Source organism: Physeter macrocephalus, chromosome 13 (assembly GCF_002837175.3).
Source record: "Physeter macrocephalus isolate SW-GA chromosome 13, ASM283717v5, whole genome shotgun sequence".
In the NCBI taxonomy this organism is placed as follows: domain Eukaryota; kingdom Metazoa; phylum Chordata; class Mammalia; order Artiodactyla; family Physeteridae; genus Physeter; species Physeter macrocephalus.
Window position 1 is genome coordinate 34,074,781 of NC_041226.1, and position 14,397 is coordinate 34,089,177.

The following is a 14,397-nucleotide window of genomic DNA, read 5'->3' on the forward strand; positions in this document are numbered from 1 at the left end:
AATATGTACATGACCTCTAGGGAGAAAATTATAAACTTTACAGTTCAAGAACAGAGAAAATCTAAATAAATAAATAGATAGATATAAGATATCCAATGTTCACAGAAAAATTTAATATCACAAAGGCATTTATCCTGTCTGAATCAATAAATTTATTGCTATCCCAACAGGGCTTATAATAAAACTTAACTAATTGATTGTAAAATTAATATAAAATCACAAAGGGGCCAAGAAGAGCCAGGACAATTTTGAAGAAGGGAAGGGGGTCCTAGATATGAAGGCTTATTATACAGTTATATTAATTAAGACAATGGATATAAATGCAGAGTTAGACAAACAGACCAATGTACAAAATCAAACCTCAGAAACAAACCTACATATGAGCAATACCTTGATGTATAACAGTGGAGATATTACAAATGATGGACAAGAATGGCTATTCAATAAATTCTGCTAGAAAAACTAGTTATCCATGTAGGAAAAGTATTGGACCCAATCTCTCACGTCAGACATAAAGATATCATAATTCTAATAATGTTAGGAATGTAGAAGAACAGATCTATGATGTCAGGATAGAGAAGGATTTCTTAAATAATACACTTATGACATATTTAAGACCGTTTAAAAATCAAAATGGAGCAACTATGGCTCAGGCAACCAAAATGGAGCCAGACCATTGTTGATGTGGTTTCAGACACATTCCTGCATCTCTAAGAACTTGAATTTTCTCTGAACTGTATCAAACTCAAGAACAGGACCAGCCATTTCAAAACAATATCTCCTAGTATCTGCTAGCTGCACCCTTGTAGTTTTCTAACAGAGAAGAACAAACCTGACTCCATATTGTATCTATTCCTTTAGCTCTAACCTTTGTGCTCTGTTGCCTTGCTTAGTTAGTCATGCTGACTCTGCACCTTTGTAAAAGAAGTTGCCTATAGCCTGAAATACACATGATAGCCCATTCTTAAGGGTCTGCCTCCCAGGCTTGACCTTTAAGGTATAAAACTTTCATTCCTATAGAGATAAAAAGTTCTGAAACAGAAATAACATTTGTCTTGTTGAACATTTACAGGAACATTGTGATCAGATTTAAGTGGACAGCTGCAAGAACAAGGGATTCCTTCACCAAGAAGTTTGCAACAACCAGCCACACCTCCACCTTTTTTAGTATAGAAGCCTGAATTCTAACTCAGGTAAGATGGTTCTTTGGGACCCTAGTCCACCATCTTCTAGGTCTGCTGGCTTTCTGAATAAAGTCACTATTCTTTGCCCCAGCGCCTCAGTCTCTCCATTTATTGGCCTGTCACGCAAGGAGCAAGTTAGCAGCTTGGACTCCATAGCAGTTTCAAAGTCCGTCCCCCTTCACAGCTATGTAATCAGTTCAGACCCCAGCCAATCCCTGATTAACAAGCACCCTTACTTCTTTCTAACTCCAGTCCTAATTCTTGACAGACAACTTATGTAAATAACCTTGCAGTTTTTTTGCCTTTATAACCCTCCCCCATTTTGTGGTCCAAAGGAACACAATTCAAATGGTCCTTGAATCTTTATCTCCTGGGCTGCAATCCTAACAAACCCTAAATAAACACCTGTTTATTCAATCAGGTCTCTATTTCTGAAATTCTGGTTAACAATACCAAAAGCAGAAACCATAAAAAGATTTATAAATCTGGCCACATTGATTTTTACATTTCTGTACTTTCATCCATCCTACCACCCCCAAAAGGCAGTAAAAAGACAAGACTCAGACTGGGACAAGATACTTAGAACTCATATAAACTGACACGAGCGTTAAGGATATGTGATGAATTCTACAAATCAATAGGAAAAAGAAAAAAACCTCAATGGAAAAAACTGGCAAAAGATATGAACAAGAAATTCACAGAAGAGTAAACCAAAGGGCCAATAAGTGTGTGAAGAAATGTTCAACCTCACTTATGATCAAAGAAAAAAAAATTGTTTAAAGTATTAGGTAACCTGTTTACATCCAACAGACTTTCAAAACTTAAAAAGCCTTATTATACCAATGCAAACTCAGTGACATTCTACAAATTAATCAGGTGGAATCTTCAAGTGTCAAATTCATAAGATACAAGATTAAGGACCTCTTCTAGACTGAGGAGATTTTAAAACATGACAACTGAATACAACACACAGTTCTGAACAGGATTCTTTTGCTATAAAGAGCACTGCTGGTACTACTGGTAAAACTTAAGAGTCTGAGGATTAGTTGACAGAAATTGATCAGTGTTAGCCTCCTGATGGTGGTGGTTATACTGTGGTTAAGTTGGAGGATGTCCTTTTTTGTAGACTAATACTAAAATATTAAGGGATTATGAGGCATTGAGTCAGCAACTTACCAGCAAGTAGTTCAGAAAAAAAGTTTTTTTCCTGTACATTTATCATTAAGACACAGAAAACTTTTTTTTTTTAACATATAGGAATAAAACCAACAGATTCAGGGTATTGTTCACCTTTGGGAATTAAAGAAGAATGTGATTGAAAGGAGTACACAAAGTATTTCAATTAATAATATATGTTCTATCCTTTTCTGTATACCTCACATACCCTATTTAAAAACACCACTGAACAAAAATAGATTCAACTTGATAGTACATACTGAAAATTGTTTCAAAATTAACTTTTGAATGCCTTTAGTATTATCTATACTATGTTTCCCCACACTAAAAGCTAAAATATGTATTAAATAGTAGGTCATCCAAGCTCTTAATGCCAATAAACACTTCAAACACATGCTTAAGAGATAATGCTGATGGCATTTTATAAATGTGCTCCCTCCTACATTACAATAGAGCCTAGTAAACATCTTCCCAAGAAAAGATTAGATCATTACTATTCATACTTAAGTACTTCATGCAACTTAATTAGACCATTTCTTCCATGCTTACAAATGATGACAGGAAGTCCAGAATTTAAAAAATTTTTGTCAGAGTAATTCTGTCATCATTGGCATTTATTTAATGCCTGTTGATGATCACATCTTGATAGATGACCTTTCTTGCAGCTTTCGTTCTCTCAACAGATAGTGAAAGTGAGAAAACAAAAAAAGATATGAATGAATGAAATCTCTCTTCTTATTCATTATTTTAACATTTTTGTGTTATTTAGCAAACTGGCAATTAAAGCTAATTTCCACCTAAACACAGTATTGAAGGTGAAAAGAAATGTAAAGTCTTAGAAATCTTAAAAGTTAGAAAGATGCACCTAGTTCAACAGGCAGTTATTTGGGATGATAAACCAGTTGGATGATGCTGCATGGATTTAATCTAGCAGAGAGACATATCAAAATAATAAATAAAGGATAAATTACACAAGGGACTTATACACAAGCAGCTCTGAGGGGTGAAAGATCTGTACACTGAACTCTGTAAGTCACTGATGAAAAAAGCTGCAAAAGACACAAATAAATGGAAAAATGTTCTGTGTTCTTGGGTTGGAAGAATTAGTATTGTTAAAATGTTCATCCTACTCAAAGCCATCTATATAGTCAATGCAATCCCTATCAAGATTCCAATGGCATTTTTATAGAAACAGTCCTACAATGTGTATGGAACCACCAAAAACCATGAATAACCAAAGCAATCTTGAAAAAGAACAAAGCTGGAAACATCACACGTCTCAATTTCAAACTATATTACAAAGCTATAGTAATCAAAACGTTATGGTACTGGTATGAAAACAAACACAAAGAACAGAACAGAATCAAGAGTCCAGAAATAAATCCATGCATATATGGTCAACTAATATTTGAAATGGGAGCCAACAATACTCAATGGGGAGAGATAGTCTCCTCAATAAAAGAGGAAAAACTGGATAATCACATGCAAAAAAAAAAAAAGAAAGAAACTGGACTCCACCTTATATCACTCACAAAAATTAACTCAAAATGGATTATAGACTTAAATTTAAGACCTGAAACTCTAAAACTCCTAGAAGAAAACATAGAGGAAAAGCTCCTTCATGTTGGTTTTGGCAATGAGTTTTTTTGAACATGACACCAAAAGCACAAGCAACAAAAACAAAAATAAACGTGAAGGATTTCATCAAATTAAACAGCTTCTGCACGTCAAAAGAAAACATCAACAAAATTAAAAGGCAACTTATGAAATGGGAGAAAATATTTGCAAACCACATATCTGGTAAGAAGTTAATATGCAAAATACATAAGGAACACATATAACTCAAAAGCAAAGAAACAAAATCTGATTAAAAATGAGAAGAACTAAATAAACATTTTTCCAAAAAGGTTAAACACATGGCCAACAGGTACATGAAAAGGGACTCAACGTCATTAATCATCAGGGAAATGCAAATCAGAACCACAATGATTATATCACCTCACACAGTCAGAATGGCTGTTTTCAAAAAATATATATCAAGGGCTTCCCTGGTGGCGCAGTGGTTGAGAATCCGCCTGCCGATGCAGGGGACACGGGTTCGTGCCCCGATCCGGGAAGATCCCACGTGCCGCAGAGCGGCTGGGCCCATGAGCCATGGCCGCTGAGCCTGCGCGTCCGGAGCCTGTGCTCCGCAATGGGAGAGGCCACAACAGTGAGAGGCCCACGTACCACAAAAAAAAAAAAAAAAAAAAAAAAAAAATCAAGTGCTAGGGAGGATGTGAAAAAAAAGAACCCTTATGCATTGCTGGTGGAGTGTAAATTGTTATAACCACTATGGAAAATAGTACGGAGGTTCCTCAAAAAATTAAAAATAGAACTATCATATGATCCAACAATTCCACTTCTGGGTATTTATTCGAAGAAAGCAAAAACACCTACTTGAAAGGATACCTTCATGCCCATGTTCACTGCAGTATTATTTACAATAGCCAAGATAGAGAAACAACCTAAGTGTCTGTTGAGAAATGAATGGATAAAGAAACTGTGGTGTGTGTGTGTGTGTGTGTGTATTCCTATATAGATACATATATGAATACTATCCAGCCATAAAAAAGGAAGTCCTGACATTTGTGACAACATGGATAGACACTGAGGGCACTATGCTAAGTGAAATAAATCAGGCAGGGAAAGAAAAATGCTGTGTGTTATCACTTGTATGTGGAATCTAAAAATACCAAACTCATAGAAACAGGGTTCATTGGTGGTTGCCAGGGACTGAGGGGTGGGGAAAGTGGGTGAAGGTAGTCAAAGGATACAAATTTACCGTTATAAAATGAATAAATTCTCAGGATGTAATGTACAGAATGGTTTTTAAAAATATTATATAGTTGAAAGTTGCTAAGAGAGTAAACCTTAAAGTTCTCCCCACAGGGAAAAAAAATGATAATTATGTGAGGTGATGGACGTGTTAACTGACCTTATTGTGGCAATCATCTTAAAAAATATACCTCTATCAAATCATCACATTGTATACTTTAAGTTTACACAATGTTAAATGTCAATTTTATCTCAATAAAACTGGAAAAAAATAAGAAAATAAGTTCAGTTTCTGGTTTGTTGAGGTTTAACATCTCTTAGAGAGCTCGAATATAGCTGCTCTTGGTAGAAGACACAGCAAAGGGTCAGAATACAGGGAATATTCTACAGTATGAAAGGGCTCCAATCCCCTAGAAGGAGTGTGTAGGGAACAATTGATAAAGAAAAGACAAGAGTGACAGAGGCAACAGTCAGAGGAAATAAAAAGAAGAGGAGACATGGAAAGTAAACTGGTATGAATTGGCTAGAGAGGAGAAAAATCAGGAAAAGGAAAAAAGTGTCACGGTAACCAAAGGAAAAAGAGAAACACAAACAAGAGGTCAGCTGTGCTGTTACATGTTGCAAACGGGATCTGATGATTGGAAAGCCACTTACAGTTAGAGGGGTAAACATCTACAGCAAAACAACAGCAAAAATGAAAAGTTATTGGTAGAAAGAGCCAGAGTAAACTCTTCTTTGTGGAGGACAGGCTCTGAATGGAACAAGATAAAGGACAGGAGCTGCAGCAAAGGACACATGAGCTTCCCATGGACAGGATATGGATCCCAGGGAGAAGCAGGCCTGGGCCATCTAAGAGATACTGCATCCCAAAGGTGACCCCACCAGAGGAATGGTCTCACGGAAGCCTGGGGCAGAAGGCCAAAGGAGACATCACCAGTGACAAGGGAATTATAGGTGAGACTGGGAGCAGGGGAGCCATGAAAATACCACAGGAGAAAGGAATCCACATTTGTAATCCCCTATACCTCTGACAGGCAAAATGGTCCCCCAAAGATATCCATGCCCTAATCCCTGGCTTCTGTAAATACGTCAAATGACATGGCAAAAGGGACTCTGCAGATGTAATTAAGGTTACAAACTTTAAAACAGGGAAATTATTTTGGATTTTCTGGGTGAGCCCAAACTAATACATGAACCCTAAAAAGCAGAGGACATTCTCCAGATGGAGGCAAGAGATGCCACAGAAGGGGAGTTCAGAGAAATTCTAAGTGTGAGATGGATTTGATGTATCTGAGATGTAAGGGCCCATGTGAAGGATAGGAAAGAGGCCTCTCAAAGCTAAGGCAGCCCCCAGAGGACAATCAGGGAGAAAACTGGGACCTCAGTCCTACAACATCAGGGAAGTGGACTCTGCCAACAAAATGAAATCAGAAGAGGATTCTCCCCAAAGCCTCTGATAAGAGCCCAGCCATCTGACACCGATTTCAGCCTTGTCAGCCTACAGAAACCAGCTGAGTCGACCTGGACTTCAGCCTACAGAACTATGAGACAATACAGTGGTGTGGTTTTAAGCCACCAAATCTGTGGCAATTTGTCACGGCCAGCAATAAAACTAACACAACACCCCACGGCACCAGTGCCAGATTATAAATACCCTCGGCCAGCAAAGTATTTCTATTCCTCCTCCCCTCATCTCCAATGTCATCCTGGAGGAGATAGGTTCAGTCTGGAGAGCAGGAAAGAAGGGAAACGCAGTGTGGGGAAACAGAGCAGAGCCCACCAGAGCCCCAAGCACAGCCACAACCACAGCCACAACCACGGCCCCAAGCATGACCACTAGCATAGCCCCAAGCACAGCCACGACCACGGCCCCAAGCACAGCCCCAAGCAAGGCCCCAAGCACGGCCCCAAGCACGGCCCTGACTACGGCCCCAAGCACGGCCCTGACTACGGCCCCAAGCACGGCCCCAAGCACGGCCCCAAGCACAGCCCCAAGCACAGCCACGACCACGGCCCCAAGCACAGCCACGACCACGGCCCCAAGCACAGCCACAACCACAGCCCCAAGCACAGGCCTGACCACGGCCCCAAGCACAGCCACGACCACAGCCACAAGCACGACCACGACCATGGCCCCAAGCACAGCCACGACCACAGCCTGCACTGGAGGCTTTAAGTGGAACAGCCTTGAAAGAGGGAAAGTGAGAGGCTTTCTCTGGATAAAAGTTAACTTATTTAAATTAAACTAGGGTTTTCATTATCTGAAAGCAAACAGAAAACTCTGGGACCTGCGGTGAATTTTATCCAGGGGCAGGAAAGAATAAACTGAAAGAGCTGGTTTAAAGGGGCAATGGCTGGAACAAACAAGTCACTTTCAACCTGTACCTACCATGTTCACCTCGGTCAAAAAGCCAGCTACACAGATCTGCTGTGAGTTCAAGAGCAACCACTGAAATTTGATGTCCGTAAATCAAAGCTGTATACACAGCAATGCTCACACAACTATTTCACATATCTAAGATCTAAAGAGAAACCAAGATGAGCTTTCAGATAAAAATTCTGCTTTCACTGGATGACAAACAGGAAGAAAAGCCCTTAAAGAAGTAGCATAACTAAAAATTCATCACTACTTTTAAAAAGTGCACTGAAAATGTTACCCAGCGACCAACTAAATTAATTTCCTAAATAAAAGTGAAATAAGTACAAATGTTGAAGGATTGCACTGTACTTTGCATTCATTAAGTAATCAAGTCAACACACTGTCTTTCAAAGGACCATCTTGAGGAGGGAAAAGAGGTGTTCTTCAAAACAAAGATTTTACTTCATGAAAAAAATCATCTAAGTACCTTTGATAACATTAAACAAGATTTTTTTAAACTGTACAATGCCAAAACAAAGAATCTAGATACAACCTCTAAATGAAACCTCATTTTGGCAAATGCCAAAAAATCAAAATGGCATATTATTCAATGTTGCTTCCTCAAAAGAATTTTTATTAATAAAAATAGGTGCAAGCCAAAAATAAAACCCAACCTAAATCTAGCATCCTCCCCAGACATAAAAACAGCTTTAAATTTGTCAAAGATTTGGTATCCCGCCTGACAAGCCTAAGAAATATCACTAGTCCATATTTAAAGGAGAACGACCCTTCTCAGCTTTAGAATCTCCTCCAGCAGGTTTTCCCTGCATTGACCACTGTGATATGGTCAAGGTATCAGAAAGGGAGAAAATAAAAAAAAACCTATTCTTTATTTTCTTTAAAGCCTTTAGTTGTGACAAACTCGCTCGTTAGCAAATTGGGCAGCCCTGAGAAAGCAATAATTCATTTTACTTCTGCTGAGTAAAGTGAGTTTGACTGCAAAAGATCTTCTGCCAACAAGGAGACCTGTTTAAGATTTAACAAGTGGGGCTTCCCTGGTAGCGCAGTGGTTAGGAATCCGCCTGCCAATGCAGGGGACACGGGTTCAAGCCCTGATCCAAGAAGATCCCACATGCCGGGGAGCAACTAATAAGCCCGTGCACCACAACTACTGAAGCCCGTGCGCCTAGAGCCCGTGCTCCACAACAAGAGAAGCCACCGCAATGAGAAGCCCGCACACTGCAATGAGGAGTGGCCCCCCGCTCGCTGTAACTAGAGAAAGCCCGCGGGCAGCAACAAAGACCCAACACAGACAAAAATAAATAAATAAAATTAATTAATGTAAAATTTTTTTTAAAAAAGATTTAACAAGTGATCTGGCCCAGTTATTAAAATGTGTAAACACTTCAAAAATGCCAAAATCCATCTGCCCTGTTCATACAATTAAAATTGATACTCTTAGCTAGAAAGGTAAGAAAGACTAACAGAAAAATACTTCTAAAGTTATCATGTTCAGAACAGAATACCATCAACTATGTTCTCTACTTCCTAGGTAGTTGTACTTTAACAACTACTAGCTGCAGTAAGCCTCTATAAATGTCTAACATCACTGGCCTACTTGCTTTACTTACTCAGATGACACCAGCAATTATGAACCAAAAGAAAAATTTTTCTTAACAAGGTAGTCACAAGTGAACCAAAAAGGTACCATTCCAGAATCTCACGGATAATTTAGGTAGTTGTTCCACATATGATATGTGAATGAGGGGGCACTTTATTATCTTGAGTCCTCAAAGGTAGTCTTGAAGAAATCTACCTTATACAAGTCTCACTGACAGATGCAAAGGCTAGCAAAAATGGTTACGTTCTTTTGTTCTAGACTGAAATTATATCAACTTGTGGTGATAAAAGAATTACAAAGGCACACCCCAAATTCAGTGAGTTCAGTGCAGATTTAACTGTTGCAGGACTAAGCAAAGCTGGTTATTGTGAGAACTGAGAAAGGACTCAAACAAGGTCCAAAAATCAGCACACTTAACAATGCACACAGGAGAGAGCTGTGACCGTCATTCTCAAATGCAACTGACCCAGACAGACCACTTAGATAATCCATTTAAGGCAAAAAGTATATCATATGATACTTTAGAGGTTTATGTTTTTATGTATTTCTGTGTAAAACAACTGGTATGACATTTTTCTTCAGATTCTTATTTTTGTAATCCTAAAACTCTCTATGCCTTAAGTACTATCTTAATGACATCAGAAATCACCTATGGAACCTGAGTTTCAGACATGTGTGGTTCCATTAACATGAGCCGAAGCAAAGGCTTTTTTTTACATCAAACGTTTTATAAGGAATCAAAATTCTTACCATCATCTTTTCAAAAAGCTCTAAGAGTTCCTTCTCTGACAGTGGCTTTGGAATGTTTTCATTCATCTCTGAAGAGCAATCATTGCTTGAAAATGCAGTCTTCAGGTTGGAAAGTGGAGTCCTTTCTTTCTTGGTCCCTGGAATTCTTATGCTGGCAAATCTGTCCAGCTATGAAGAAAGATAAATAGCACACATGTAAGTATTCCCTTCTCCAACAATATTTACCTAATTCCCAAAATGAAAAAACAAACAGGATCAATTACATTATCACTGTGATTTCATCAGGAGGCATTCAATTAATTCAGCACTTAATCTTTAAAATTAAAAGAAATAATAAATATAAAAATAAGAGTCTTCATAACCATCCTGCCTAAAGGCAGAAGAGATACACAACCTCAAAAGATTCCTTCTAATCTTAAGATTATAGAATTAAGAGTCTAATAAGTGACGTTTGCTTTACAGATTAACAAATTAAGCATTTTTACAAAGGTAACTTAGCTAATTTAGTGGTTGGCAATCTAACTAGTACTCAGTGTCCTGCCCCCCAGCCCCTCATCCAGTGTCCTTTTCATAGTACAGACTATGGGGTGGGGAGGTGGGGGAGCAGGGCATGATTTAGGCATTTTAAAAATTGACTTTTACTTACACCTCCATAACTTGTTGGCCTAATAGACATCACATTTCTCTTTATTCAGGTTGGTCTGTATTTGAACTTCATGAACAACTATAGAGTAGCTAAAGCCTCAGGAAATAAAACTGGATTTTTGTTGCAATGAGATTTCTTCTACAATTATATCATCAAATAGTCCACGGATATTTGAAAATGCATAGGTTAGTTTACAAAGTTAACTGTTCATTCATTGAAAATTGCTTGAATTTCACAAGTTCTATTCCTAACAGAGAACCCAGACACATACAGTGTTTCAAGCGGTAACCAGCAAAAAAGGTAAAGAAGTGTGTACTTAAAAAGGACAATGATTCTGGAATTGTTCAGCATAACTGTGCACACATTAAGCTACTATTTTCACCATATATATGTGTAGAACATAGTCCTGTACTATTCATTGTAGTAGCTACTAGCTACGTGTGGTTATTTAAATGTAAATTAAAATTTTAAATTCAGTTCCTTAGTTGCCCTAGTCATATACCTAGTGCTCAAGAACCACAAGAGACTAGTGGCTCCCATATTGGCCAAAGCACACAAAGTACATTTCTATCATGACAGAAGGTTCTACTGGATAGGGCTACTAGAGCCCATTAAAGAAATATAACACTTAAAATTCTCTGTTTAAAAGGACAGTAAGTCACAGTATTGATTATTCATTTCACTAAAGAAAGAGGACTTTTTTCAAATAATGATATGCAAAGATAATAATGTTTATCTTTCAAAATAGGTCTTTAAGTTCACTTTGGAGATAATCCCTAGGAAAAACACCGTGTACTATACACTCACACATGGTCCATCTAACACGAACTAAACATTAAAGTACTAACAATATGACAGCTTCTGGCAGGATTACAAAGTAGTCACAAAACACCACTGCTCTCATCCTAACAACAAAAGAAGCCAGATACCCTACAAAATTGTACTTGCTACTGTTTTCAACCCATCAGGAAGCTGAGGAAACAAGAAAACCTGTAGGAACTAAATACTGCGACGTGACAAACTGCTTTTACCCCTGACGAACAGCTGAAGAAAAATAAAGGTAAAGAAAAACCAGCCAAGTTTTTTTTTTATGAACTTTGACAGCTGCATGGGTACTGGCATGAGAGATTAGAATTCCAAGGGCCTCGGTCATGAAGCCCCAACCATGGAGCAAGTCTGCACCCTCCTACCAACTCCTACCAACTCTCTCCCTCACGTCTTCACCAGCTACATGGGGTAGGAGGCCAATGGCTGGGGGCAGAGCAGGAAAGCTGAGTGGGATGCTTGCTCCCTGAGGCATGAGAGGTCTCTCCCAATGCAAAGCAGCTGCTCTCCGAAAGCTCTGGACCAGACAGAAGACCTGAGAGAAATCCAGGCCTTCAGAGAGCACACAACCGCTGAGCACAGCTGACAGAGAGCACACGAAGGCTGGGAGCAGGATACCAGGTCTCTCTGAAGAAACAGAGAGCCAGCAATGGAACTGAAAACAAAAAAGAGAAAGCTACAGTAACCCTAAAAATGGGCATCAGGACTTTAAAGCAGAAAGAAATATTCCACGGTTTTCAAAGCTAAAGTTCAGTTGTAATGTCAAAAAGCAGATTTCCAGAATCTCATTAGCACTCAGATCCTAAGCCCTCAAAACATCTGAGGCCACAGATGAGCTGAATAAAAAACTGAAGCAGCAGGAAACCAAATCCAGCTCAACTAGAGATCACAGTGACTCAGACCCCATTCCAACAGCCTGAAAGAAGGGCATGACCTTTCTTGGAAGCAAATATTATTTAATTTCTACTGTAATTAAATAAAATGTCCACCATACAATCAAATGTTGCTAGACACACAAAGGAGCGAGAAATGTGCCCAGAGTCAAAAGAAATCACCTAGAGATGGCCCAGAGGGTAGAATTACTAAACAGACTATTTAAAATAAGATTTATAAAAATATGCTAAGGAATATAATGAAGAGTGACCATCATGCATGAAGGATGGAGAATTTCAGCAGCAAACCATGGATACTATTTTTTTTAATCTATTAGAATGAAAAATGTATCAGAAATGAAGAATTCATTAGATGGCCTTAACAGAACCTGAACATTGCTGAGGAAAGAATTGGTGAACCTAAACACATATCAACAGAAAGTATCTAAACTGAAACAAAAAGGAAAAAAAAAATGGGAAAAGGGAAAAAAAAGAATAGAGTAACCACAATCCGTGATACCATATGAAATGTTGTAACACAAGTGTAACTGGGGTTCAGAGGCAGAAGAGAGAGGATAGATGGATAGATAGATAGATAGACATATATCATATATCAATTCACAGATCCAAGAAACCCAGCAAACCCCAGAAAGAATACCAAAATAACAAACAAAAAACAAACAAACAAAAAGACACCTAGGAGCCTCATAGTCAAACTGCTGAAAATTAAAAATAAATGGCAAACCACAAAAGTATAGCCAGAGAAAAGAAGACATTATATATGGAACAAAAATGATACAAATGAAAATTTCTCACCAGAAACAATGTCAGCAAAAGACAATGGAATGGCATCTTTGAGGTACTGAAAGAAAAATACCCTTATCCTAGAATTCTATGTTTAGTAAAAATACTTTTCATAAATGGAAGCAAAAGAAAGACATTTCCAGACAGACAAAAGCTAAAGAATCTGTCTGCAGCAGATCTCCTCTACAAAAAGTGTCAAAAGAAGCTTTTCAGGCAGAATTGATGGAAATGGAATCCCACATTTACAAAAAGAAATGAAGAGCAATGGAGAGGCTTCTCTATTAGAAGTTGGTGATACAAAGATAAATGAGCTATTTAGAATGTAAATAACAAATAACAATCCAGTGGAGGAGACAAGCACATACACAGGTAATTATAAAGCTATGTAGACAATGTAGCAAGAAGTGTATACAGTGTATCACAGTAGCAAAGAAGAGGGCTGTCTAACTCACCAACATAAACTTTCCCTGCTTTGAAATAACCCAGAAACATAAAATTATCTCCACATGAATATATGTCCAGAAGTTATGTCTCTATGTACATCAGTACTCCAATCCTTGATACTTGTTTTAAAAAACTAGGGACACCCAACAGCTGTTTTAAGAAATGGGGCTGGTTCCTCTGTCTTCTGAATCACTACTTCATTGCCATCATTTCTATACATGTAATATCAATTCTTGAGTGTAGAAACTATGCTAACTCCTCTTCACACACCACACACACACACACACACACACACACACAAAAAGTTAATTAATATGCTAAACTTATAATGAAGTGAAATTAAGCAAAACATCATTAATGCAACATCAATATTATAAATGTAAACATGTCAATGAATGGGAATAGTAAGTTTAAGCAATTCACAAGCTAATTTGTGAATACTTAACTTCCAACAGTGTAGAAGAAATCAAAATTTTAGTTTTCACCAAAAGTCAAAAATTTTTAAATAAAAATCTCTAAAAGTCATAAAAATAACAGTGACTAATATTTATTGAGCCCCTTCTATATATACACACTGTGCTAAGAGCTTGAAATGAAGCATCAGGTTGAATGCATTTGTTTAATCCTTCAGTGAGGAAGCTATATGTTTAAATAACAAAGAACAAGCTCCAAAACACTTTTAAACATAAAAAAGCCATAGTATTGGACTTCCCTGGTGGCGCAGTGGTTGAGAGTCCCCCTGCCGATGCAGGGGACACGGGTTCGTGCCCCGGTCCGGGAAGATCCCACATGCCACGGAGCGGCTGGGCCCGAGAGCCATGGCCGCTGAGCCTGTGCGTCGGGAGCCTGTGCTCCGCAACGGGAGAGGCCACAACAGTGAGAAGCCCGCGTACCGCAAA

General features: G+C 38.3%; 1 protein-coding gene across 1 annotated transcript in view; it reads right to left on the reverse strand.

The window, feature by feature from the left end:
• The window catches only part of DIAPH3 (diaphanous related formin 3), a 565,759-nt gene that overhangs the window by 496,822 nt on the left and 54,540 nt on the right, over positions 1-14,397 (reverse strand). Inside the window, exon 3 of the mRNA XM_055089317.1 lies at positions 9,908-10,075. Within this exon, the coding sequence (XP_054945292.1) occupies positions 9,908-10,075 (168 nt within the window). The remainder of the gene's footprint in view (positions 1-9,907; positions 10,076-14,397) is intronic.